The 25,518-nt window shown below is 54.8% G+C and overlaps 2 protein-coding genes across 4 annotated transcripts in view; both read right to left on the reverse strand.

Annotated features, from left to right (window-relative positions):
- Window positions 1-57: 57 nt before the first annotated feature.
- KCNK16 (potassium two pore domain channel subfamily K member 16) lies at window positions 58-8,275 on the reverse strand. 3 transcript variants are annotated; one of them, XM_069488696.1, is made up of 6 exons: window positions 7,970-8,275; window positions 4,444-4,558; window positions 3,238-3,404; window positions 2,096-2,261; window positions 1,650-1,790; window positions 58-477 (listed from the first exon to the last, which is right to left on the reverse strand). In XM_069488696.1, exons 1-6 carry the CDS (start codon window positions 8,180-8,182, stop codon window positions 68-70), a joined length of 1,212 nt encoding a protein of 403 aa, XP_069344797.1. In that variant the 5' UTR covers window positions 8,183-8,275; the 3' UTR covers window positions 58-67. The 3 variants fall into 3 exon arrangements, with proteins under 3 accessions (XP_069344797.1, XP_069344798.1, XP_069344800.1); XM_069488697.1 differs by lacking the exon at window positions 1,650-1,790; XM_069488699.1 differs by having other exon boundaries at window positions 403-1,790.
- A 15,740-nt stretch (window positions 8,276-24,015) lies between these two features.
- The window catches only part of KIF6 (kinesin family member 6), a 372,644-nt gene continuing 371,141 nt past the window's right edge, over window positions 24,016-25,518 (reverse strand). Inside the window, exons 21-22 of the mRNA XM_069488531.1 lie at window positions 25,082-25,188; window positions 24,016-24,820 (exon numbers count right to left, since the gene is read on the reverse strand). Coding sequence (XP_069344632.1) covers window positions 24,720-24,820; window positions 25,082-25,188 — 208 coding nt within the window. The 3' untranslated portion in view covers window positions 24,016-24,719. The remainder of the gene's footprint in view (window positions 24,821-25,081; window positions 25,189-25,518) is intronic.

A 25,518-nucleotide genomic window follows, 5' to 3' on the forward strand; every position in this document is an offset into this window, starting at 1 on the left:
GGGAAGGGGCCCAGAGCCCCCCAGCATTTCCTGCAGCGAACAGTAGGAGGGACTCTTGAAACCACACTCAAGGGGAAGAGAAAGTGGAGGCCAAGTTTATTGTCTTAGGGCCCCTGCTTAAGTCCTTGGACTCTGGGGCTATCTCCAAGGGCTTGCTGTCTGTGCCGTCCTCCCTGGATCTCCCACTGTTCTTTCCTTTGTGTGCCCCCAAGGAAGGACCCCAGCTGATTGCAACTTGCCCATGAGCTTGGGAGGCAAGGGGAGCCTTAACCAAGGGGCTTGTCCTTTCCCTGCTTCTGAGAATGCCCCCTAAGTCCCTCCTGCACCCAGAATGGAGGAAGGGTCCAGAGTGTGTGAAGAGTCTTCTCTTGGATGTGAGGAAGTCCTGGGGTGTAAATTGGATCCCTCCTGCTGCGGTAGATCCTTGCCTGGGTCTCCTGCCTGGAGCCTCCTCTGCTGCACAGCCTCGCTTTAGTCCTGTCCAGAGCATGCAACCACCCACAGGCCTTCTTGCTGTTGGGTGGTGGGGAAGGTCAGGGACAGAGTTTCCAGTTCTTAGTGAGATTGGACTGTGGGATGGACTGGTCTAAATCTCTCCTTCTGGCCACAGATGTTGCAATCTGGCAGCAGAAAGGCCAGGCCGGGAGAGCACATTCCTAAGGGAGGTCAGATCTCCATGGAACTCATTTTCTGGAAGGCTCCTGGGATTCACTGGCTCTCTGTCTTCCCAGGGGGTGTCTGGAAAGGTTAAGAAGGCAGGTGCCCAGAGGGAGTGATGAGGTCAAGGGGGTGCCCTGTGGGGGGCAGGTGAGGCCACGTCCAGGAAAATGGTAGGGGTGGGTGATGCCCAAGAGGTCCTAAGCCCTGTTCAGCCCTAGACCTCGAGGCAGAGGAGCTGGCAAGCTTTGAGAGGCTGCCTGCCTGCCCCTCAGTGGAGAGCTTCCTGAGGGCAGATATCCTGTTTTCACTAAGATTGTCCCAAAGTCTGTGCCCAGCCCCCTGACAGCCACTCCCTTGGGCTCTCATCATCTCCCTGGGTCTGTTCCTATGATAGCATCTTGGGTGCTGTCTTGGGGCTGCCTCTCTAGTCCTCCCACACGACTAAAGACACACCAAGGGCAGGAGCTTCTGCTACTGTGTTCTCAGAGCCTGGCACAGTGCTTGCACATAGTGGGGGCTTGGCAAATGCACACTGTGCACATATCAAAGGAGGCAAAAATGAAGTCACCCTTTGTTGTCTATATAAACTCTCCTGGGAATGGAGATCTGGCCACAGTGACCCATGTTGGATTTGACTTTTCCAGGTTACCCTTGAGGCGAAGGGGTGGCAGGGGCTCTGGGATGAGGGTGCATGCCTCAATCCACACACATATGTCTTTGATCTCCTCTCTGCCTCTCTCTTCTGTTACTTTCTTGGGCACACCTGTGTCCTTTCTCTGGAGCGCTCCTGAGACCAGTCCTGGCTGAGAAGTGAGGGGGTGGGGAGGGAAGGTGGCAGAGCAGGAATCCAGAAGGCAGATAGGGTGGGCTGGGGAGGATGGGAGGGTCTGCTGGGGCCAGTCAGGGGCCTCATGCGGAGATGGAGATCTTCTGAGGTCTGGGGAGCCTGTCAGGGTCAGGACCTCTGTCCTTGGGGCCGAGGCCCCTGCTGAGCAGCCAGAGCTGGGAGCACCTGTGCAGAAGCAGTGGCCCCAGTGGGAGGATCAGTGCCAGCCACGCCAGGCCCAGGAGGATCCAGATGGCCGCCAGGCTCCGGTACACTGAGATGTAATGCTTGCTGGGGTCCGTGCCTGCCACGGAAAGGGACAGAATTAATGCCAGGGGTCTGAGGGCACAACCACCCCAGGTTGCATAAGGGCCCTCACCAGCCCGGACCTCTCCCTCTTCCTAAATAGGACTGGCAGTGGAGGTCCCTGGGGGAAATGGCAATGGGTCCCAGACCAGAGCCTTCCGAGGATGTTGCTGAGAATCTGAAGTGGCCTCAGAATAACCAGAGCTGTGTGACTGTCAGTAGTTATCTTCAGCTGACACCTCTCCATCCCCTGAATCCCAGTGGGCCCCCCCAGCCTGAGATACGTGACTATCTTGTTCTCACCCACAACATAGTCCCCGAAGCCGATGGTGCTGAGTGTGATGAAAGCAAAGTAGAAGCCCTCGCTGAAGCTCCAGCCCTCCACGTGGCTGAAGACCAAGGGTGGGAAGATGAGGATGACCAGTGTCCCCACGATCAGGAACACAGCCAGGCCCAGGACCTGCAGGAGCTGTGAGGGAGGGAGTCTGCCTCTGAGTCCACTTGAAGGGCTCCTGGGTTGCGTGGGGTCGGGGGTCTGTGGCGGACTTGGGAGTAGGGCTGCGTGAAGCTGGGCCCCTCCCTGCTCTGCAGCCCTCGGGGCGGGAGTGTGCACGTTACCTCTGTACGAGTGATCTTGCCCCGCCCTGGGAAAGGATTGGGCAGAGGGACTGTGGTAGTGGGGCAAGGAGGGATTTGGAGACTGCTTCGGGCTTGGGGTCACACTTGAGCAGCCCCCCTGGGGACTCATATTTGGGATAGAGGACTGTCGTTGAACTGTCCCAGATTACTCTTGTACCCTGCCCTTCTAGCATGCCTCTGGCCTATGAGGGGCTGGTCAGGGTGGGCACTGGGCCGTGCTGGGTGGCCTGGAGCTTGTTTTCTACTGCATGAAAGGAGGTTGGGGCTCTGTGATGACCACAGAGATGCACTGCCCAGATGCCCCTTCAAAGGAGGACTGTTGGCCAGCTGCCAGCTCCTAAAGGGTGCTCTTCGGCTGCAGGGAACCACCTGGCCAAGGGCACATTCTTCCTGGGAAGGCCATACCTGGTGCCTGATTGCGCGGTATTAAAGCCTAGCTGGTTCAGGCACTGGGGGACAACCCCGATGGCCCACACGTGCTGCAGAGCTCCTCGAGCCCAAGCCTTTGTCCAGCCGCATCAGAATTCAACTCCTCCCTCCGTCCAATCCTGCATCTGCCCATTCTTGTCCACAGGTGCCTACCTCCAACACCTTGCATGCCAAACTCTGTCTCAACATCTACTTCTAGACCTCCGGGCTATTAGGAAATGGGCCTCACATCACCCCTTCACTCCCACAGTCTGTGGAAAAATTTTCTTCCATGAAACCAGTCCCTGGTACCAAAAAGCTTGGGGACGACCGTTCTAGAGGACTCAACCTGCAACTGATCTGTCACAGCAGGGCTGCAAGGGAGGGAGCAGCTGTACCTGGGAGCGCCTGGGCTGGTCCTCCCACCTCTCGAGGGTGGCCAGGTGGGCACGCAGCCCTGTGCCCAGGTGGTTGAGGAAGACCACATTGAGTGGGATGCCCACCAGGGCATAGAAGACACAGAAGACCTGACCTGCCTCCGTGCTGGGCGCCAGGTTCCCATATCCTGCAAGGGAAGGGGGAGTGTGCAAATACGGGGAAGGGAGAGTCCAGAACTGCATCCACTCCTGCTCCCCAGACTCTAACAGAGGTTGTCTTCTGCCACCTCTGCGGGGAGGTAGGGAAGCCCATGAACTCTGCTAGAATGATTTTTATTTGTAGGAATCCTACTTATTTTTGAAGGCCCATCTCAAATGACACTGCCTCCACGAAGCCCTCCTGACTGCCACTCTCTTCCTCCCTACTGGGTATGATTCCCCATAGTTTTGTGTCATTCCTATCTAATTATCTACTTTGCCTTATATGATTGTTTTTGCTGTACTTACTGTATCCCTCTTTATTGGATTGGGGGCCAAGGCTGGGTCTGATCTAAGCTTCTATCTGCCCCCTCCCACTCCATCACTCTACCTGGAATGTCACCTGAGTTCAAGGACAGTGTGTGGAACTGGACTTAATTGAATGGACCGGGAAGACCTGGGTTAGAAGGAGCCTGGGGGTGGGATGGAGTGGGTTTTCTGGCCGAGGGGGTGTGGCAGATGCTGTCAGTGCCCTGTCCCCTTGAACACTGGGGATATGCCCTGCAGCTTTGGTGGACAGTTCCTGTATATAAACGACACCCCGCCCCCCACCGCCCTCATGTCTCTCTAGCTGAGAGATTTCTGTGGCTGCAGGAGTGTTCCTGGCCTCTGGGCAGGTTCGAAATGCTGGAAAGTTAGTACACTCAGGATCAGCTCCCAGCCAGTGAGTGCGGAAGTTGGTAGCCACACAGCCCCTCATTCTTGTCCTTTGCTGGGACTGTTCTGAGGACAGGATCTACGTGGGCTCTGAGAGAGTCTCAAGCAGAGTGAGTCTGGTGACCCAAACCAGCTACCTGCTCATTATGGCAAACTTGATTTTCTTCTTCCCCCCGTTTCACTTGCCCACTCCCTACCTGTGCTTCCTGAATCATCTCCTAGATAAACCACACCCTGTCTCAGCGTCTGTTTTTGGGAAGCCCAAACTGAGCAGGGGCCTTGGGGCAGCCCTTCTCTACCCCAACCCTTTACCTATGGTGGTGATGACGGTGCCTGCAAAGAAGAAACTGCTGCCGAAGTCCCAGTTGCTGGGGTTGGTGGAGTTGCCTTTGGGGTTCACACCTTTCACCCAGGCTTCCATGATGACCTGTGGGGGGTGGCACGGCAGGGGAGGAAGAGGGAGCTGATGGTTACTGAGCACCAGCTGTCACCACGCTCTTTGCAGGGTGCATTTGTGTCATCTCATTTAATGATTCCCTTTGATAGTGTTGTTCCCGTTTCATGGGAAAGGAAAGGAAGGCTCAGACTGGCTAAGTGACTTGCCCAAGGTCACTGGTCTCCAAGCCAGTGCCTGTTCCACTGGCCAAGGCTGACTGCGGTGAGGGCTGTAAGCACAGGACGCTGGAGGGAAATGGGCCCAAGGAGGTGAGATGGGGGATGCTTCAGGAGGGGCCCCAGTGGGAGAGGCTGCCATGAGGATGACACACGAGTGGGCTGTTAGAACAATGGGGGGATTTCAGGTTGGATGTGCCCAGAAGGGTTTTCTGGGGAACATGGGCTTTGGGAACCACAGGGGAGCCTTGGGGCTACCCTTGTCTGTGGCCGATGGTGGGGGACAGAGAACCCTCTGTTCGCTGAGATTCCAGGTGAGCAGACAGCCTTGCTCTTTGCTGCCCCCTAGGGAGCCCCAGTCCTTGCCTGCAGGAGAAGTTCCATCGAGGCCAGGACGAAGGTTGCATGTGCATGTGTGTGTGCATGTGTAGTGGCTGGTGTATGTATATGGTGTGTTGTATACATGTGTTGTGTGTGTGGCTACTGTATGTTGCACGTGTGTTCACTGAACTTGAAGCTTTGTAAGCTCGAACCTAACACATCCCACCCCCAATCCCTGGGCCCAGCCCTCTTGGAGATGGGCAGGGATCCCTCCTCCCTTGCCCCCCAACCCTCTCCCCTTTCAGCACAGCCTTGTCACCTGGTAGAGCCCCAAAGGCAAGGGGTGGTGGGGGTGGGGGGGGGCACGGCAGGTCCGGCTTCCAGTTCCTGTGGGAACCATCTCCCACTGGCTGGGTGAGTGTGCTCTGGCCAGGGTGGGGTGGCCCTGGTAGGCAGGGCCAGTCTGGGCGGCCTCAGTCACAGGCTGTCTGCTTCTCCTCACTTTGGCAGGAACTGGCCTCTTAAGACGTGGACTTTGGCCTTTCTGTCTTTCCCACACACCCAGAGAGGCTGGGCCAAACATTGCCTAACACACCTGTTCCCCGGAGACCCTCCCCGCTGCGGGCGGCACTCACCCTAGTCCTGGGCTCTCCCCGGGGCAAGCCTGAGGCTCTCTACCCGCTGAGGAGGGCCTTGACATCGGTGGGTGCTGAGAGCAGGTGGGTGGATGCCGGGGCAGCAGCGTTCTCTTCTCTAGGAATCACGTAGTAGAGAAAGAGGCAGACTTCCCAGTTTTGTGAACCTGGGCAGGCCATGCGTCCTCATGGAATCAGTGTTTTGTTTTGTTTTGTTTTGTTTTTTGAGACAAAGTCTCACTCTGTTGCCCAGGCTAGAGTGAGTGCCGTGGCGTCAGCCTAGCTCACAGCAACCTCAAACTCCTGGGCTCAAGGGATCCTCCTGTCTCAGCCTCCCGAGTAGCTGGGACTACAGGCATGCACCACCATGCCCGGCTAATTTTTTCTATATATATTTTTAGCTGTCCATATAATTTCTTTCTATTTTTAGTAGAGATGGGATCTCGCTCTTGCTCAGGCTGGTCTCGAACTCCTGAGCTCAAACGATCTGCCCACCTCGGCCTCCCAGAGTGCTAGGATTACAGGCGTGAGCCACCGCGCCCGGCCATGAATCAGTGTTAAATACTGCTTTTAATACTGTTCATGGCTGTGTGTGTGTGGTATGTGGGCGATTTCAACAGTAATGTGTGTTCTCCAAGAATCTCACCCCAGCATTCTTCTGCCACCAGCTTGACTCCCCCTGGCAAGCAAAGGTCTCTCCTGAGGCTGAGGACTCTCAGGGAAAGAGGTGTCCTGTCTTCCCTGGGGAGGCCCCCTCGGGGCTGCAGGCAAGCCAGTGGCCTCCCTCCTTCTTGGTTAGGTCCCCTCCATCTCTGTAAATCCTTCCCCTGCCCTCTGGCTCCTGCTTTTGCCTCTAACCCAGGGCTGAGGAAGGAGGAGGTTTCAGGGTCTCCCGGGCCTTTGCCATACCCTGGAGTTTTGGGAAGCTCCTGAACCTTTCTCAACCCCGATATGGGTACCGTGGCCCTGGCCTAACTAACCCTGTCCACCAAGGAGCAAGAAAGTGAAGCCTGAAGCCAGAGGACTCATTTCCTGAAAGAAAGAGCCAGACTAGGTCTCTCTCAGCTCCAGAAAGTTCTCTCTGACCACCCAGACCACACACTATCTTCTAGGCCAGCTGTTCTCACTCCTGAGGGGGCCTCAGCATCACCTGGAGGGCTTGTTAACACAGAGCCCACCGCCCAGCCCTGGAGTCGGAGTCAGTAGGTGGGGGGTGGGGTGGGGCCCGCACATTTGCATTTCGAACAAGCTCCCAGGTGATGCTACTGGGGGTTGGTTACACTTTGCGAACCGCTGCTCTAGGCTATGTCCTGGCCCTGGCACTTATGCTGGTCTGTGTGGTGAAGCCAGCTCTGTCTCTACCAGTAACTGCGCAGCCTTGGCCAACAGACTCCACCTCTCTGTGCCCCAGGTCCCTTCTATAAACTGGAGCTATTGATAGTAACAGGTATTATGAGAAAACACCTGTACCATGACGGTCCTGTTCCCCACTGTTTTAGGCACATTGCAGATGCTCAATAAGTACCAATTATCACGATTCTGCACTTGCTCTGTTCCTTTGCAGAGGGTGTTGTCACTTGCTCAACCGTGTCTCAAACACATTCACCTTCCCCAGGACACCTGATTTTGCCTTGTTTCTGGGAGAGAGGGAAGCAGAAGGGGCCCAGGCAGGGGGTGACCCGCTCTGCCACCAAGAGAGAGTCCTCCATGGGTGCAGCAATGGCGGGGCTCAGTCACCCTGGCCGCTGCCCACCAAACCCAGCTCCTGGTGGAATGAGGCTGGGGAAGGCCAGCTTGGTGGCCGCTCCTGATGTTAACCTGTGTCTCCCACCTGCAGTTCCCAGGCTCATGTCCCTTCTCCCACGAGAAGCCAGAGGGAGTCGCAGCGCTGGAGTGTGGGGGAAGAAAATTTGGACAGCACTGAGAACACTGACACACAGTTCACATTTATGCAAGCGCCGGCTTAGAGAATGCCTTTAATCTGCTGTCAAATGTCTGCAGCAAAGATACGATTACCCTCTTTGCCTTATAGGTGAGGACGCTGGGTCTGGAGAGGTTAAGTGACCTGTTCAGTGTTGCACAGTGATCCAGTCGCACACCTGGAGCCAGAATCCAGGCCTAGGTCTTACCAGGCTCTTTTCCCACCTCTCTCTGCTTCCAAACAGGGCATCAGTCCCTGGGTGGTGGCTCTGGACCTGCCATGAGAACCCTCATTCCTCCCACCTTCCCGAGACTCTCCACCCCACACCCACATTGTTCCCCTTCGTCACCTGCACAAACTGCTCCAGGGCCTGCTGGTCCAGGCAGGTGTAGTTCTCCAGGAAGCGCAGCTTCTCAAACTGAAACTCGTACCTGGACTGGGCCTCTGCCTGCTTCTCCAGCAGCTGGAAGACGGTGGCACCGAGGAGCAGGTAGCAGACGTAGGCCAGTAGTAGGGGCAGCGCCCGGCCACCCCAGCAGCCGCAGAGTCCAGCCCTGGGCATGGCGTGGCCAGGACCGTGCCAGGGCCTTGGGGGCTAGCTGTGGGGGCAAGGTGGGAAGCAGGCAAGGAGCACGCGCCGCGGGACCTGCGCCCAGCCTGCTGCCTGCCCTGCCCTCCTCCTCGGCACGGGTGTCTGAGCTGGGGAGACTGTTTAAACAGTGCGGCTCAGCTTGGCTGCACTAAGTGCCCTGAGTGCAAACAGGCCTGCCACCCCCCACCCGGCTTTTTTTTCCCATGGATAGCAGCAAATCAGTGTCGTGGACCCCTCAAAGAGACCTACCAGGTTCTCCCGAGCTCATGTTGTCTCACCCTCTGCCTTTAAGCAGGATGGATGTTTCTGGGCTAAATCTGATGTGTGCACCCTCTGCCCAGGCCTGAATGGGCTCTCTCAGCAGCCCCTAACTCTGTCACCCGTGAAGCTACAAGCCCCCCAAGCTTAGGAGTTGGGAAGAGATCAGAATAGGTGTGAGTGAACCTTCTACTCAGTTGCCTTAGCTACAAAATGGGGCTAGGAGAATTGCCTGGCCAGTGGGAGAACCCTGGGTTGAGTAATCGGGGTGACAAATCAGGGCAAAGTAAATAGGCAAATGATAGTCTTGCTCTGGGGCAGGACTAGGGTTGATGCTGCTAATAAATTGGACGTATTGCTTTATAACTCTTGCTGATAATTTATCTTGCTTAAAATCCCTTAGCAGGCTACTGTCAGACGGTAATATATTGATTGATGAAATGTATGTGTGAATAAAAAAGGAACTTAAAGTATATCCTAGTCCTGGGGTACGAACTCTCTCTGAATAGGTGGAATTGGGGATGTTTTCCTTCTTCCTCTTCTTTGCTTCTGTGTGTGTGTGTGTGTAACAACCTTATTGAGATATAGTTCACATACCATATCATTCACACACTTAAAGTGTACAAGTCAATGGCTTTTAGTATACTTACAGAGTTGTGCAACCAACACCAGTCAATTTTAGAACATTTTTATCACTTCAAAGAGAAACCCTGCACCTTTTAGCCATCAACCCCCTGCCCCCCAGCCCAGCCCCCTCGGCCCCTGGCAGCCACTCTTCTTTCTGGCTCTGCGGGTTTCCCATTCTGGGCATTTCACATGAATGGGATTAGATGATATGTGGCCATTGGTGTCTGGCGTCTTTCCCTCAGTATACTATTTTCCAGGTCCATGCATGTTGTAGCATGTGTCACTACTTCCTTCCCCTCTGAGGCTGAGCAACGTTTCGTCATATGGGTTTACTGGGCAGACTGCATTTGTCTATCCATTTGATGTCCTGTTGGTGGACATTGGGTTGTTTCTATTTTTCCATTATGAATAATGCTGCTAGGAACATTTGTGTTTGAGTTTTTGTGTGGACATGATTCCATTTCTCACAAGTACACACCTATGACTAGAATTGCTGGGCTATGTGGTCACGTTATAGTTTGTGTTGAGCTTTTTGAGGAACTGCCAGAGGGTTTCTCAAGGTGGCTGTGCTATTTTATATTCCACCAGCACAGTGTGAGGGTTCCCATTTCTCTACCTGTGTTTTCTGATGCTTCCTGTAATGAGCCGTGGCTGCAGACACGGTGATTGCCCAGCCAGCAGGACCCCCGTTTTGCACATGTCCAGCCCAGGCGATGGGGCGTGACTGGCCGACCCCATCATGGTAATCCCGCTCCCCCGTCCTAGGCTGAGTTCCCCAGGAGCAGCCCTGGCAGGGCAGGGGAAGTGAAGGCGGCAGGGCGTGGGCAGCAGGGCTGGCCGAGGGCAAAAACAGGCGAGGCACCGCAGCAGCCGCTGGCCTGGGTCCTGGGGAGCTCTGCTGCGTGAAGGGCACCCCGGTTAGTCCCAGGTGGAGGTGGGGGCCCCACACCAGGCAGACATTTGGGCACTTCTGGCTCTGCGCACATGCAGGGAAAATGGAGAGGAGCCCCAGGGGCAGGCCAGGCCGCAGAGGAAAACCCCTTAAAGCCTGGGGAAGAGATGTGAGGGTTGACGTGACCTCTGCACCCACTTTCCCAGGCCCCCATGCAGCTGGGGGTGGCCACGTGACCTCGTTCTGACCATATTGGGCAGAGGCGGCTGTGGAGCTTTGGGGCGAAGTTGTTCTGGCCGAAGGTTTGGCTGCAGCTGGCCCCACTTTCCCTCTTTCTGTCCGGAAGCCTTTCGTCCGCCCTGAGGTTTAGGTGTGGCCCACCTGGGGGTGGTGCGATGGGAACCCATCTTCTCTGGAATATTGTGGCTTCTGAATTCCTCAGAGGCCATCCGGGGGTCTCAGAAGTGATTCTGCACAAGCCCCACCTCATAGGGTCCCGGAGCATCCCGGACAGCACTTTGCTGGGATGTGGGCTTGTCTCAGAGGGAGAAGAAAGCATTTGGAGTCACAGAGTTCGCCCTTGCTTGGTTTTCCTTTGTGTTTTTGGAGAGATGGGGTAACAGAGTGCTGGCTGTCATCCCTACTACAGACCCACCAACGCCCAGCTTTAAAGAGCGTTGGAGTTACACCTGACAGGCCGCATGGTCGTCAGGCCCCACTGGATGGCCTTAGAGAAGCCCAGTGTGCGAGGAGGTCTCGTGTGTGTCATTTCAGGCTCATCAGCGATGTCCAGTGGGCCTCAGGCAGGACTGAGCAACCTCTTCAGTGCTCCGTGGTGGTTCCAAGGGGGAGGAAATGAAGGCAAGAGAACGGACTATCTGCATGGGAGAAAGGGGTGAACGCAGTGAGCTGGAGGGATGTCGGGGGCAGGCTGGGCTAGAGGGACGGCTGGATCAGATCCCGGGCAGGGGGTGGCACCAGGTTCACCAGGGCAAACACTGCATTCGTTTATGGGCTATCTACTGAGAACCCGCCACGCGCTGGCAAAGCCGGCCAGAGCAGGCGCCTCCTGCCTCTCCGGGCACTCCGTCCCCTCCCGGTGCTCCTGCCTCTCGCCTTTCTTCTGCATGTGCCCTTCACATCTTCCGCCTTTCTTCTGCATGTGCCCTTCACAACTTCCGCCTGCACTCGGGTTTGCCTGAAGCCCAGCAAGGCTTGGCCCAACTGGGGTTTAGGATAGAGTCTTTTTCAGGAGCACATCTGGTTGAATGGGGGACAGCTGAAAACCCTACGGCCACAAAGGCCAATGAAATGGTGACGTAGTGGCAGACTTTAGAGGAGACTTCAGCTCAGGAGGCCCCCAGAGCTCTCTGTGTCAGAGAGGAAGCCCTCTTTCTGCCTCCCTTGCTTCCTGCCCATACTCTTTCCCCCATGCTCACCGAGGGCCCTGTCTGTGCTGGGACCTGTGTTAGCTGCTCTTCCCAGTCTGCTGTGGTCCTGTGAGGCCAGCACTGGATCAGGGTTAGGAAAGAACCGCAGGGCTGCAGGGACCTCCCTGCCTGACATCTCCCCACATGGGCACCGCCTGCTGTGAGGGATGGATGGACACAGGGCATGATGTACAATCCCTTTCTGGGAATTATTGCTGCTAATGGGCAGAGCCAATTTGTGCTTCCCAAGGGTTGGGGGGGGGGGGTGGGGAGGACAAAATCAATTAATGGAAAGTCTGACATGACCAGGCCTGATGGCAGAGCGTGGCCTGACATCCGGAGGTGATAAGGGATTTTCTGAGGCTGAACTAATAAGGAGATTGGGGAAAAAGAGGAAAAACAAACCCCCTCAGATCAATTCCACGTACAATGGGCAGAGAATGCAGAGCAAACAGAGCAGCTGGCACGGGCCTCTTTCCATCTGAACGAGCCCCGAGATAAGGACAGGACAGGCCGCCCACCCGCCGTCCAACATAGGTATTCACTTATGGTGTCACTCAATAGACACGTATCCGCACAGGTGAAAAAGGACACTTTCCAAACCGGAACCAAGGGGAGAAGATAAGGCCCACCTGCCCCAGGTACCTGCCCTGCAGCAGAAAGGGCCAGTGGGGAGAAAGAGCACTGGTTTTAGATCCTGCCACCCCAACGGAGCCCTCCAAGAAACGGCACCGAGTGGCTGGAGTGGCAAGTTCTGGCTGTGGGTGCCTGGGCTCCCGGAGGCCTCCCCAGGGTGAAGGGTGGAGGAGAGTGTCCTGTGGAGGTGGTGCAGGTTTGTAGGGGTCTTTTTCTGTGTTCGTGAACAGAGAGCATGAGCTCAGACGGGGTCCAGACGGTCTGTGAGCAGCAGGGAAGGCAGGCAGGGAGAGCCGAGAGGTGATTCAAGGGAAAGCCTCGAAACAGACAGACAACAAACACGCCTGTTACTGATCTTGTTCAGAAACTGTTTTGCTGCTGTTGTTGTGGAGCAGGATTTCTTTCTCATGTGAAATCTAACAGTGGGGCTCTGGCTGAAGTGGGGGCGGTGGGCCCCCGCCGTGACTCTGAAAAGGATGCCCCAGTCTAAGCTGTCCCTCAGAGCAGGTCCTGAGGCGCAGCGGGGTGTGAGCAGTTCGTCTGGCACGGGATCTCAGGAAGCACTCGCAGGGAGTGGGGAAGAGGGACCGGGAAGGGAAGGCAGCCAACTCGGGGTTACTGAGCAGGTGACTGCTGTGGGCCACTGTGGGTCCATCCACTGGCCCTCGGGGACACTGTGGAGAACGCACTTTCGAGGTGTCCCACAGAGTGGCAAGGAAGCCGAGGTGTTTATCCACCAACTCCTGTCCCTTGTTAGGTGGAGACTTTTCCAGGGGTAGTTAACTCCTGCACTGCCAGTTTGCCCTGCACGTGAGCTGAGAGTGCTCCTGCGGGTGCTCAGCACAGGAAGCTATTGGCACAGACGGGGACTGCCCACTGGAGCTGCACGTGACCTCCAGGTAGGCTGGGAATAGGGGTAGGGCACTGGCAGTGTCTGTCACAGACCCCCGGTTCTCCACTCCTTTTTCTGGGTCACTGTGGTTTATAATTCCCGCAGAGAAGTTGCTCATCTGTGAACCCTAATGGAGGGGTAGGAGGCTTGCCCTGGCACACCAGGAGAATGTCCCTGCAAGCATGACAAGAGACTCTCCTAATGGCCACTGACGTTGAAAACGGTGAGGTGGTTCTCAAAGGATCCGCCGGACACCCCATGTGGATGAATCCCCTCACCTCCCCAGACTGCGGGGAAACCCAGAGTGCCCAGGGGCGTTGGTGCTCATGCAGTGAGAAGCCCGGGATGCCGCGGAACGGGCTGTGGATGAGGAGTGTGGGCCAAGACGGGCAGGAGCAGAGCCTCTCCAGGGCCTGGGGCAGACGATGAACCGAGAGACTCAAGAGCAGAGGTGGAGCCAGAGTCACTCTTGGGTGTGTGGGGTCCTGGCAAATATTTTTTGTGGACCTCTGTGTATAAAAATTTGATGAAAAAAATATAGTCACAAATTCATGAGCCCATGTGAGGTATAACAATTTATTTGTGTAGATTTACAATAATGATGGAAAAGAGGTACTTAAGGATTTATTTATTGTCTAATTAGTTCACGTGAAGATTCTTTGTCCTACAGCAGACTGTAAAAGTCATTTGAATCACCATGTTAGCACCGGTCAGATGGCCCCGTCTCACACAGTGCCATAAAAGGAATGCCACACCGGCCAGCGGCAGGGATCCACTCCCCAGGCTGCTCTCCGGCACCAGGGACTGACCAAGAAGCCCCAGAGCAGCTGCACAGGCAGAGGCAGGAGTCCTGGAGCACCTGGGGACATCTGGTCGACCCCAAGAATGAGCTGAGAGCTCCTTGAAAGAAGAAAATGGAACTGAGACCCACAGGGAGCCTGGTCTAGGTCAGGGGTGCCCGCAGGGATGACATTGTTGGTCATGGCTGGTCCCAGCACCAGAAGGAGACTTAGAAAGTTCCTAGCAATGCGCTTCAATGTGCGGGGTCGCCTGAGCCACGGGGCCGAGGGCAGGGGAACCGCTTGCCTCGGTCTAAGGATGGTGATGGAAAAACAAACCCAGAAGCTATTTCAGAGAAAAGATAACAGTGGTATCACAGATGTGGGGCCAGAGGGGGGTCGGTCCTGGCCTGGGCAAGGGCTGCTTTGTGCGGAGGAGTTGAGTGAGTTGAGAGGGAGGAGTATAGAGCATAGGACCAGTGGGCTGCTCGCTCCGAGCTCCGTGCTCCGAGCTCCCTTAGTGTGGGTGAAACCGGCTCAGCCCTCTGGCGGGAACCCTGCCGTGAAAACCCAAATCAAAGCAGTTAACTCTGCAGAGGGTTGCTGCCTCCTCCCATTCCTTGAGAGAAGCATCCAGGGCCTCATCCAGAGGCCACTTCTCCTGTGCTAAAGGAGACACTCCTTTCCCTCCCACATTTTATCTTCAGCTTCCAGCGTCCACCCCCAACCTTTCTACGCCTGCTGTGCCTTGAAGCCCTGGCAGTCCCTGGACACATGTCATGGGAGGACACTGTCTCCCCCACGTGCTCACGAGGCACAAATCCCCACAGAGCTCCTTTTAGCCACGCTCCACGCCTCCTGCCTCCCCCGTCACCAAACACCTGACCCACCATTGTCGTCTGAAGCCTTCCTTCTCCGCCTCCCTCTCTGCACCTGCCCTGCTGCCACGTCTTACCCACCTCGACAGCGACAGCGAGCTCAGGCCCAGCTCCCCACCCCCAACTCCTTCCCGACTGGGATCCTCTTGCTTCTCTATTGTCTGTCTCCCTAATTAGGGAGTTCCCAGAGGGCCGGCGCTTCCTCTGTCTTAGACAACTCCAGTCCCTCAGGGCTTAGCATGGTGGACGCCACATCCTTAGTAAAAGAATGACCAGATGAATGAGCCATGTTTACATTTAAGTAATCACAAGGGGCATTTTTCTGCCTGTATTTTAAACACACATTTATTGTATTTTAAAAACGTTCTTGTCTACTTGTTCTACCATCTGTGTCATTCCTGGGTTCTGTTTCTATTTCCATTGATTGGCTTTTCTCCTCACTATGGGCCACATTTTCCTGGTTCTTTGCATGCCCAGTAACTTTTTTATAAGACACCAGGCATTGTGAATTCGACATTGCTGAATGCTAGTTTTGTTTTTTTCTTTCTGGTATTCCTTTAAATAGTGTTTGAGCATTGTTTTGGGACTCAGCGAAGTTACTTGGAAGCTTGACGGAAACAGTTTGACTCTTCTGAGGCTTTCCTTTTCGGTTCTGTTGGGGGGACCAGAGCGATCGTTCATCTGGGGCTAATTTGGCCCCACTTCCGAGGCAACACCCTCTGTGTCTCTATTCAGTGACCTTTTGGGAGGAGGTGTCTTCGCTCTGGCTGTTGGGAACATGAACCATTCCCAGCCCTGTGTTATCTCTGGAAATTATTCCAGCCGCTCCTTTCTGGAGGTTCTCTCCCCTGATTTGGGTAATTTCCTCACATGCATGTGTTGATCGGCAGTGAGCTGAAGACTCAGGGGTAACTCTCTAAAGATTTCCAAACCATGTTCTCTCCCTCCCTCCTTCTCTCTCTCTCTCTCTCCCCCTCTGTTTCTCTCCCTCTCTCTCTCTCTCTCTCCCCCTCTGTTTCTCTCCCTCTCTCCCTCTTTCTCTCTCTCGAGCCCTCCCAGCTCTGGAACAGTGCCTTACACATTTAAGCCACTCTGGCCTTCCTGGACCCCCAGCTCCATCTCCTCAACTCGAGGAAGCCACTGGGCTCTACCTAGTTCCCCTTGCTGAGCCGCAGCTGGGACTCTCTGTGGGCAGCATTCAGTTAGAGCACTTACAGGGCTCACCTAATTTGTTTCCCTTCTCTTCAGAACCAATGCCCTGTCCTATCCAATGTCTGAAACCACCGTTTTATATACAGTATTTTGCCTAGTTTTTAGTCATCTAAAGCAGGAGGGCAAGTCAGGTCCTTGCCCCATCGTGGCTGTACGTGGCAGTCCCACTTTTCCATCTACAGTCTCCTCCAGTGCCTTTCAACGGGCAGCGTGGAGAGACAGAATGAACTCTGGGCTGAGAAATTCTGGGTCTAGTTTCTGGGTTTCAATTTCTGTATTAGTCAGTTATTGCCACAGTTAATGCTACCTATAAACCACCCTGAACCTCAGTGGTTTATCACAAGAAGCATTTATTCCAGTGATAATAGGTTTTGGGTCAGCTGTGGTTCGGCTGATCTGGGCTGGGCTTGACTGGGAAGCTCTGCTCCAGGTCGTAGACTGGGCCAGGTTTGCGTTCTGTGTTCCAGGGCATGGGCTGAGGGGGCAGCAGCTACCCAAGGCGTGATCATCTCAAGACGCATCACTGGAGCGCACGAGGCGAGCCCGATCGTGCAATCACATTTCAAGCCTTTGCTCGCATCACATTTGCCAGCATCCATTAGCCAAAGCAGATCACAGGGCCAAGGCCAAATGTAAGGCTTAGAGAAGTACACTCTGCTTCCGGGAGGCCATGACAAAGCTTTGGATGTATAATTCTATTGGGGTGGTGAAGAATTAAGACTAGTTATTCAATATACCACAGTTTCTCTATCTGTTTTCTAAAAGTCCCTTTTCGCAAGATCTGAGCAAGCCACATTCCAACTTTTTCTGTTCAACCTCCCTCCACCCCACTTACTGTCTAAGCAATGGTAGAGCCAGTTGAATTCTAGCAGGGACTGGTTGGAGTCACTGGCAAGGCTGCTTTCCAGAAAATGTTTTAGTAAACACCACATTTTGGCCTGGAGTGAACTCAGATACTTCTTGTCATCCAAGGCTCCACTGAGCCCAGGTACATCGCTGGAGGGTCTTTTAAATCATTCCATCCATTGCTTCCATTGGCCAAGGCCAATCAGCTTCAGGGAGGGTGTGCCGTAGTCAAGCATGTGTTCATACCAAAGGCCCAGCTTCCACTGGGGGGTACATTTGGAGCAGGAGGCTCCCTGACCAGTTGCTGCACACACTTTGCATATGAACTGCTTAGCAGGACACTAGTGGTCTCAGATTCCCAGGCTGTTTTTCTGTTTTCTTCATTCCCTTTCCTGCCTTAGAAATGGCTCCAGGAGGCTGGTTCCCACCCTGTGTGGGGCCTTACCACACATCTGTCAATAAGGCCTTTGCACCCAGGAGATAATGTCTCAGGGGGAGGTCTAAAGTCAATAGACTCTGACCAGCTCTAGAGGGCTGATGACACTGAGGTGTGCCAGGAACACGGCTGCTGTTTCATCAGAAGGGACTCTGGCGAACTCAAGCCATGACTCCGGAGAGTGCGTTTGTGTGTGCATGTGTGCACGCATTTATACGTGTGTCCTGTGGACTCTTGGGGAGGCTTTTAGAATCAGAATTTGGTCTTCCCCTGGTTCTACAGACTTTACTGAGGGATTGCTCTGTTCCCTAGAACGGTGAGGGCCACAGAGGCTTGCCCAGTGGGATTCAATCATGGAGCCAGATGGAAGTGAGGGGAGCCGCAGCAGCCTGGGAGGCACATGTGGGCTCAGGCTCTGCCTCTAATGAATCGAAGGGCTATTTATTGAACACAGACTCTGTGCTTGGGACACAGCAATGAACAAGACAGCAGGTCCCTGTTGTCATAAAGCTTTTAGTATTAATATTATGGGAGTTGCAGGTCATTAAAAATAATAAGCAAGTAAAGAAAGATAATAGGTAGTGATGAAGAAAGCAGAGTGGTAACGAGATAAAGAGTAACTAGGGGGTTTCTCTAGATGGGGTGGTCAGGGAAAGCCCCCCGAGTAGGGGACATCTGCCACTGACTGGTGTGTAACAGCAAGTCAAATCTCCCTTTGCTTCAGTCTTCTAATTATAAAAACTAGAGCTGTGGATTAGAGGAGCTCTTTGGGCCTGCCTAGCTTTGAAATGCAACGATTTTATCTTCTGCATGATCCCTTTACCCAATACTAAAAAAGGAAAAAAAACCCAAGCCAATTATACTACATTATCTCTCCATTCCCCCTCCAGGGTCATGAGGTCCTGTATTTATAGGACAGAGATGGCAGGAGCAGTGGACAAGCACTTTTATTCAGTTAGCGTCGTTCCCGGGTGCCTCCCCAGTGGAGGGAGGGTGCCTCCCTCCACTGCTCCTCCCCAGCTGGGGGAGAGTTGGAACCCCCTGGCCCAGGGGACAGTTCTCCTAGGGCTTCCTCAAGTGCAGGCCCCCTTCCCCTGGATCTGTGTCACTGAGCCAGTGCCCGGAGCGTTGACAGGGCCACTGAGACAAGATCCCTGGGCAGCTGTGTTTCTTCTGTGGGAGTGGGGAGTGTTGGCCCAAATCCTGCAAGGCCCCCACGTGGCTAGGTAAAGGTTGTAGCCCCGAGGTGCCCATGCTGCCCTCTCTAAAGCTTCCTGCAGAGCTCCTGGGAGCTGTCCACTGTCCACTATTCTCTGGATGCTGCAATATCTAGACTCTGCAGGGTGGATGGCTCTGTGGAGATACGGCCACTCAGGTACTGCCTACAGCTCATGTGGCCATGAGGGTGATGGGGGAGGATTTGGCCTGGGAGACTGAGAGTAGCCTTCAAGATGTCCTGCATTCCACTGCTTTGCCTGTGGCTCAGACATCCTGCCTGGCCTGCCACTGCCATTCTTGGGCCTCTGAACCACGGGTGGGCCAAGAGAGTAGGCAGGAAATAGCCTAAAATAACCTATCATTATTCCCCCCACATTCCACCAGTGTGAGCTCCCCGACACTATATCATGATGGTACTATTTCCTAATCTCCAAACTTTATAATGATCTATGTGAGCATCACCGTAATAGTGAGTTGAAGCCCTCATCGTGCCCCTAAGCACCCTGGCATTGCCCAGCCCTCTCAGCAGCTCCAGCAACCACAGGAAAGATGTCACCATCAGCCCTGGCTGCAGCCTCTCTGGCGGCCTCCAGGCACCATCCTTAAGGACACCCAGCCCCCTCCGTTGGAGTTAAAGTCACCAGATGCTCCCAGCAGGCCATAGATCACTTTGGAAGCCAGAGCAAGTGAGGGGCGGTGCCTTCGTCTGTACTTCGCTCTTGCTGACACATGCACGGCTGGACCCTTACTGGAAAGTCAATTGCTTCCCAAACCTGAAAGGAGACAGGATGCTCTTGGTTAGGGTGAGTGTGTGGACACTGACTTCTCCCAGGGTTGAAGGGGGCGAGGAGGCTGCTGGCCACTCCCTCTGGGTCTCGGGCAGTGTGTCTCTGTGTCCTGCCTTCCAGGGGCTGCATCTACTTCCCAAGCTCTGAAGGAAGATGCCTCCTTTACCTTTTGCAAAAGCTCTATCTCCCTGAGGCAGGGCCAATATTTATTTTCCAACCCTGAGGTTTTCACCGATGCTGCGACTTAATCCTTGGAGAGATTCTCTCCTTGCTTTTTGCTCCACATATCAACTATATGTCAGGATGGCTCCTCATGACCACATGGCCCCCATCCTGTCACCCTCCCCCCCACCCTCACCCCCGCCCCATGGCTCTGCACGGAGAAAGGTTCTCTGGGTCAAGAACCTTAAGTTCTAGCCAGGATAGTCCCCAATCCATGGTATGATTTTGGCCAAGTCATTTCAGTTCTCTGGGCCTCACGTTCCTTGTTTCCAGATTGCTAGAGCAGATAGGGTATCTAGAAAAAGAAGGTAGCCAGAATAGCTCCTCACTTCCAAAGCATGGTCCACGGGCCAGCAATGTGGCCATTTCCTGGGATCTTCTTAAGATACGTAGAGTCTTGGGCTCCATCCTGGACTTTCTGGATCAGAGTCTGCATTTTAACAAAGCCCTTAGATTCACTGGCACACCCAAGTGTGAGAAAAACTGGTATGAGTGGTAAGCAGTTATTTTGCTTAAAGTTTGGCTAGCGTAATATCAATAAGAGCAAAAGGGAAATTCTGAGATTCTTGGGTGAAGTAATGAACACAATGTTTAAGAAGAATTGCAGTGGGCAGAGAGACTGGGGAGTGAGGCTGGTCAGGACTGGGTGGGCAGGCACCTGCAGCCACCCAGGCATGGCCACGAGTCCCAGTAGTGGGTGAAGAGTGCAGGCTCGGTCTGTTGCGGAAGAATCCGTAATTCTTGGTGACACACTGAATGTGGAGAGTGGTAGGGAGGAAGAGGTTGAAAAATATTACAATTCAAGGCTAAGGGCCCTTGGTCCTTGAGGTCTAATTCTGTGTGCAAGACCCCAGGCTGGCCTCACTGTTTAATTGAACAGAGATAGTCCTTATTTTTAAGACATTTTGACCTGTCCTAATTAAATCCTAGAAAAGGAAGGAAGAGGACAAGGTGAATCAGAGCTTACACAGGTGCCGTGTTCCAGCCACTCTGGGCCCAGGGTTCCCAGCTCTGCTGCTCCTTGGAACTCCCTGGCAGCCTTTAGAAACCCTGCTGCCTGGGCCACACCCAGACCCATGACATCGAGATGTCTACTGTGAGCCCGGGTGATCCTGATGTGTGGCCTGGGCCAAAATCCCCCACTGTCTTCTCTAGTCCAAGATTGGCGGGGCAGGAACTGGGGACCACTAAGCGTGTGGCTGCTGACGACCTGGGGTCTGACGCTCCCTCTGCCCTGCTGCCAAGCCACCGGGCCGGGATCGATCGGTCAACGCACTGGTGGTGAAGAATAGGGATCTGAGCTCCGCCCAGGGTAGCCCCGACCTCCACAGACCCTCGCACACAGTGACGGCGGGGCGAGAGCGCACCGTGCTCCCAGACACAGCGGCTCACATGCTCAGGCCTCAGCACAAAATAAAGGCACCATCCCCAGTCCATTCACGTTATGAGCCCCAGTTAAGTGACGAAGCTCTGTCTATACTGGGGTTTTGATTATGGTGGGCTCCCAGAACGGAGGGCATTGCTACAGAGGTGCCATTAGAAAAGAAAAAAATCAGACCTCGTGGTCCTGGGCCAGTTCTCACGACGGGGGCCAGCCTCCCCACTGACCACTCCCTGGTGCCTGGCAGTTCGTGAGGGGCATTTATGGATGTTATCCCAGGAAGGCTCATGGCCTGGGCAAGGGTGAAATCTGTACATGACAGACACTGAGAAGGAGGCTCAGGGAGGTGACCTGCCCGGTGTCACACAGGGCAAAAGTGGTCCTTGAATTTGGTCTCTTTCCTCCCAGTTCCGTGCTCCTTCCCCTCCCAGGAGGGTTTCTCCGAGTGAGGCTGGAGGGGCTGGAAGAGGCAGCCTCTTCCTGGCACCTCCTGGGGAAGACAGATTTGTTGTTACGGGGTCACTCCAAGGTTCCTTTCCAGATGGAAATACTTCCAAATTTAGGGATTAAGGGAGATTAAAAACAGAAAGCCCTCTAGAAAGGGGTTAAACTCATTTTCTCAGAGGTACAAACTGTCCTTGGCAGTTGGAAAAGGCACATGTGACTCCACGGATGACTAACACCCCTTGTGGGGGATATATACCTGTCCACGTGTGCCCCTGGCGGGGATTTAAACGTTCCACGGCTTTTCCACGAATCCTAAATCACGGAGATTCATCCCAGCCCTCGGCGAAGTGTAAGAGCTGGCGAGGTTTATGTTAAATCACCCTCTCTGGGCCCCTGCTCCTGAGCTGACGGCCACAAATTCCCGGTAATGAGCGCTCCTGCAGGAGCCAAGACAGCGCCTCGCTGAATGAAGAGGGGCGAGAGCCAGGCAGGGACGGGGACGGGGACCTGTTTGCTTTGGCTGGGAAGGTGCCTGGGCCCCGGCCTGTGTGTTTGCCTGACAGGGTGGCCTGATAAGTGGGCCGAGTGTAAAGTGCTGTGTGGTGGGACCAGGGCCATCTGTCGTGTGTCCGGAGAGGTCATGCCTGCCGGCCCTAAATGACTCCTCGTCGACCAGGATTATTTTTCTTCCTTTAGGAATAAAAATGGAACCCTCGAACTTTCTGTGTTGACGAATTGCTTCCAGGCTGCTGTTTGTTTGGAGGACAAAGCTCACAGCTGCAGGGCGGGCGGAGGCTGTGGTCACTGCATGTTGACGCTGTCCCGTTTCCTGAGGCCGAGACGCAAACTCCTGACGGCAGAAGGGACGCAGCTGGTAGACAGTGTGGCCCGGTGGGGAGAGAGCAGAACACCTGGGTGGTCCTGGCTCTGCCATTTGTCAGCTGTGTCACCTTGGGCAAGTATTCAACCTCTGTGTGCCTCAGTTTCCTCACCTGTCCACAGGGGGCTTGTATCCTGCCCTTGTATGCCTTACGAGAGTGTTGAGAGCATCAGATGAAATAACGCAAATGAAAAACCGTGTACATGTTAATCTGCCACACATATTTTAATGAAAGTGGCCCTTCTTCAGTCCAGCCCTTGGCACTGTGCAGGGACAGCGTCAGCAGGAGGACACTCTGACGTGGACTGTTGGCTTCTGCCTCTTCTCTTCGGAGAGAGGGGGTGATACCGTCTCTCTTTTAGGCACAAAGGCTTGACCATAACTGTAACTGCACTGCTTGCTCCTAGGCAAGGGGAGCGGAGGGGTGACGATTGGTTTCTATGGATGCGTTCCCAGGTCTCCCAGGGCAAAGGCCACCCCCTTGTGTCCTGGACACCTTCCCCTCCCACCTCTGAAGGAGGATTCTCCTGCAGCTCTGGCCCCTCTGCCACCACAGTGCCAGTGTCTCGTTCCACACGTTTCAGGACATACACACGCTCTAATTAGGACCCATTTAAAGCAAACCCAGCCCTCTCGCTGGGCGCCTGCTTCCCGCTGCTCCAGCCCCAGCTCGAAGCCCTGGAGGAGCTGTCTCTGCTCCCCGCCTCAGCGCCTCCCCTGCCCTGCCCAGGCTCCTGCCTCAGTGGCGCTTGTCCTCTGCCGTCCTGACATGCAGAGTGGCCAGTGGTCGACAGTCCACCCCTCTGCACTAGACCTCTGGGCCGCCTCAGAACTTGCTCCTCGGACCTGCCCGAGGCCACGCTCACCATCTTGCATCTCAGCTTCCCTCCACCTCTAGCTGTTGGGGTGCCCCAGGGGCTGTCCGCAGCAGTCAGAATAACTCTGTCTACGTCCTGCACAGGACACTGCACCCAGTCCTGTGGCTTTAAACACCAGCCAGGCATGGTGACTCCTGTTTGTTTTTCTAGCCCAGACTTTGTCTCTGAGCTCCAGACTCATGCCAGCTGTCTCCTCCGCATCTCCTCTTGACGTCCTCTGAAACTTTGACTGGGCCCCCGGAACTCTGCATTCCCCGGGCTCCTTCCCTCCGACATCCGCCCTCTCTGCCTTTCTCATCTCGGTAAACGGCACCGCCATCCTTTCAGCTCCGCAGATCCAAAGCCCTGGCTCTCCTCTCGCCCTCGCAGCTCACCTCCACCCTGCTGGTGAGTCCAGGCCACTCTCAACCCTCGCCGGCACCTTCACGGTGGCCTGATGGCTGGTCCCCTCTTGGCCCCTCCAATCTACACTGCATGTGACAGCCAGAGTGAGCTTTCCAAAGCATCAATCAGATCATATCCCTCTCATGGTTAAGATTCTTCAGCTGGTTTCCACTGTACCTAGGGTGAAGTCCAAACCCTTTTGCCTCGCCAGGAAGGCTGGTGTGATCTGGCTCTTGTTCTCCTGCTCCCCGCCCTCCAGCCACTCTGGCTTCCTTCCCACCCGTGAACAAGCAAAGCCCCTTCCCCTTCGGGGATTTTCACTCTCTGCTCTTTCTGCTTGGACTGCGTGCTCCAGACGGTGCCTGGCGCTCCGTTCTCACCGTCCAGCTCTCAGTCTAAAGTTCTCTGCTCCAGAGAAGCCTCCCCCACCTCCCCAGTTAAAAGCAGTCTTTCCAGTTGCTGTCTACAACATTACCTATCTTAGCTCTTGCACAGCACTTATTAGCCCCTCAAGCGATCTTATTTATTTGTTGATGTGTTCATAGTCTGTCTCCTTCCACCCTCAGGAATGCCGGTGTCTCCCTGTTGTGTTCCCTGCCTCGGCCCAGCACTAGGAGTAGTGCCTGGCGACAGAGGTGCCCAGCACGTACAGAGTTCCTTCACTGATTGGACTTTCATGACTGTTCAGTGTCTGTACGTATCATTAGAGTATCTGGGGCCTTGGAGATAATGAATCCAATTTTCTTTTCTTTTTTAGACAAGGAAACTGAGAGTGAGAGAAGGTCAAGATGTCCTGGCAAGTTGGTGGCAGAGCTGTGCCGTCTCGGTGCCGACGCTGCTGGTCCTGGTGCTGGGAGAGGAAGGGAGCAGGCTGGCAGCCCAGCGCGGCGAGCACAGCACGGCACAGGCCGCCCGGCAGTTGGGACGCTCCGTCCGGGTCAAACCTCCGACTGTCTCAACTGCAGATGTTGCTCCAGAAGATGAGTGTGGTCCCCTCAGGGCAGGTGTCAGTCATTGTAGAATCCAAGTGTGCTGTTCCACACCATCCAGGAAGAGCGCTTGTGACACGCGAAGGCAATGAGGAGCCTGTTCAGTAGCCTTTGGATTCTTAGGAGGAGGCTAAGACTAACCGCAAGGCTGGGTAAGCGGGCCTGTCCCTGTGGGTGTGGGGGGCATGGAAGGCGGAAGACGAAAAGGCCTATCCACAGCAGATGGGAGATAGGGCAGCGCCAGGAGGACGGGGGCAGACCCAGGGGGAAAGCGGGCAGGCCAGTGACGTCTCTTCCTGCTGTCCGACAGCCACAGTCATTTCCTCTGTGATTGTTACAGCGTCCTCAGGCCTGGGTCTTCAAGTGGTGTTTACACTCACAGCTCATCGGCAAGAACCACACTCCAATAGGAGGGCGAGATTTCTGGTGGAGATTCAACAAGTTACCATATCATCACTCAGCCCCTTCTTGTTTGGAGACGCTGGGCAAAGCAGAGAGCTGGCTTTGGGGGCAGAGAACAAAAGGAGGTGAAGGTCTGGAGGAGGGAGAGAGCTCTGCCAAGAGGAGTAGGACATCTGGGCTGCCACCCACTTGGGCCTGCCTTGGCCTTGCCGATGCTGCCCCTGGGGCTTTCTCCCCAGGGTGGGTGACTGGAAGACTAGTCCCGGGGCTCCAGGAACATGCAGGAAGCTCCCTACGTCCTTCTCCCCTCACTGCTCGCTCCAGCCTCCCCCGACCTCCCCCCAGGGTGGGTGATCTGTGGCCCCGGAGGAGCCACTGAGGAAGGTGCACTTACATTTCTTCTGCAGAATGTTCTGTCTGGCCTTGATGAATGCCAGGATGTCGGAGTCCGTCTGGCTGTCACCGGTGAGAGGGACGGAGGACGTGGGCCTCTCGGGGATGCTGGCGACAACATGTCACACTTTACTGCACCTTATGATTGGGCTCAGCACTTACTTTTCCAAAGGCTTTTCCGTTTTTGGTGACTGATTTCACCCAGGAAGCTGTGTGACACAGCTGGCCTCTCTGTCACCCCCTCCCACCTCTGTGCATTGGCCACACCAAGCCTTTTATCCTACAAACCAGGTCATGGCACTCCCTGCCTTAAACCTTTTAGTGGCTTCTCATTACTCTGGGAACAAAATTCCTACTCCGTCTGTGACCTACCAGGTCCTGTGTGACCTGACCCCGGGCAGTAGGCTGCAGCCACCCTGAGCTTTCTGTTACTTGCAC

Source organism: Eulemur rufifrons, chromosome 15 (assembly GCF_041146395.1).
Source record: "Eulemur rufifrons isolate Redbay chromosome 15, OSU_ERuf_1, whole genome shotgun sequence".
NCBI classification, from domain to species: Eukaryota; Metazoa; Chordata; class Mammalia; order Primates; family Lemuridae; genus Eulemur; species Eulemur rufifrons.

What these genes read in the sequence shown, in the direction of transcription:
- KCNK16 (XM_069488696.1), bottom strand. Translation starts at nt 8,182, where the DNA reads ATGCCCAGGGCTGGACTCTGCGGCTGCTGGGGTGGCCGGGCGCTGCCC. An exon ending in CACCGTCATCACCACCATAG is followed by an intron (nt 3,405 to 4,443) that starts GTAAAGGGTTGG and finishes CTTCCCTTGCAG; the next exon opens with GATATGGGAACCTGGCGCCC. An exon ending in CTCCCAGCTCTGGCTGCTCA is followed by an intron (nt 478 to 1,649) that starts GCAGGGGCCTCG and finishes TGCTCTGGACAG; the next exon opens with GACTAAAGCGAGGCTGTGCA.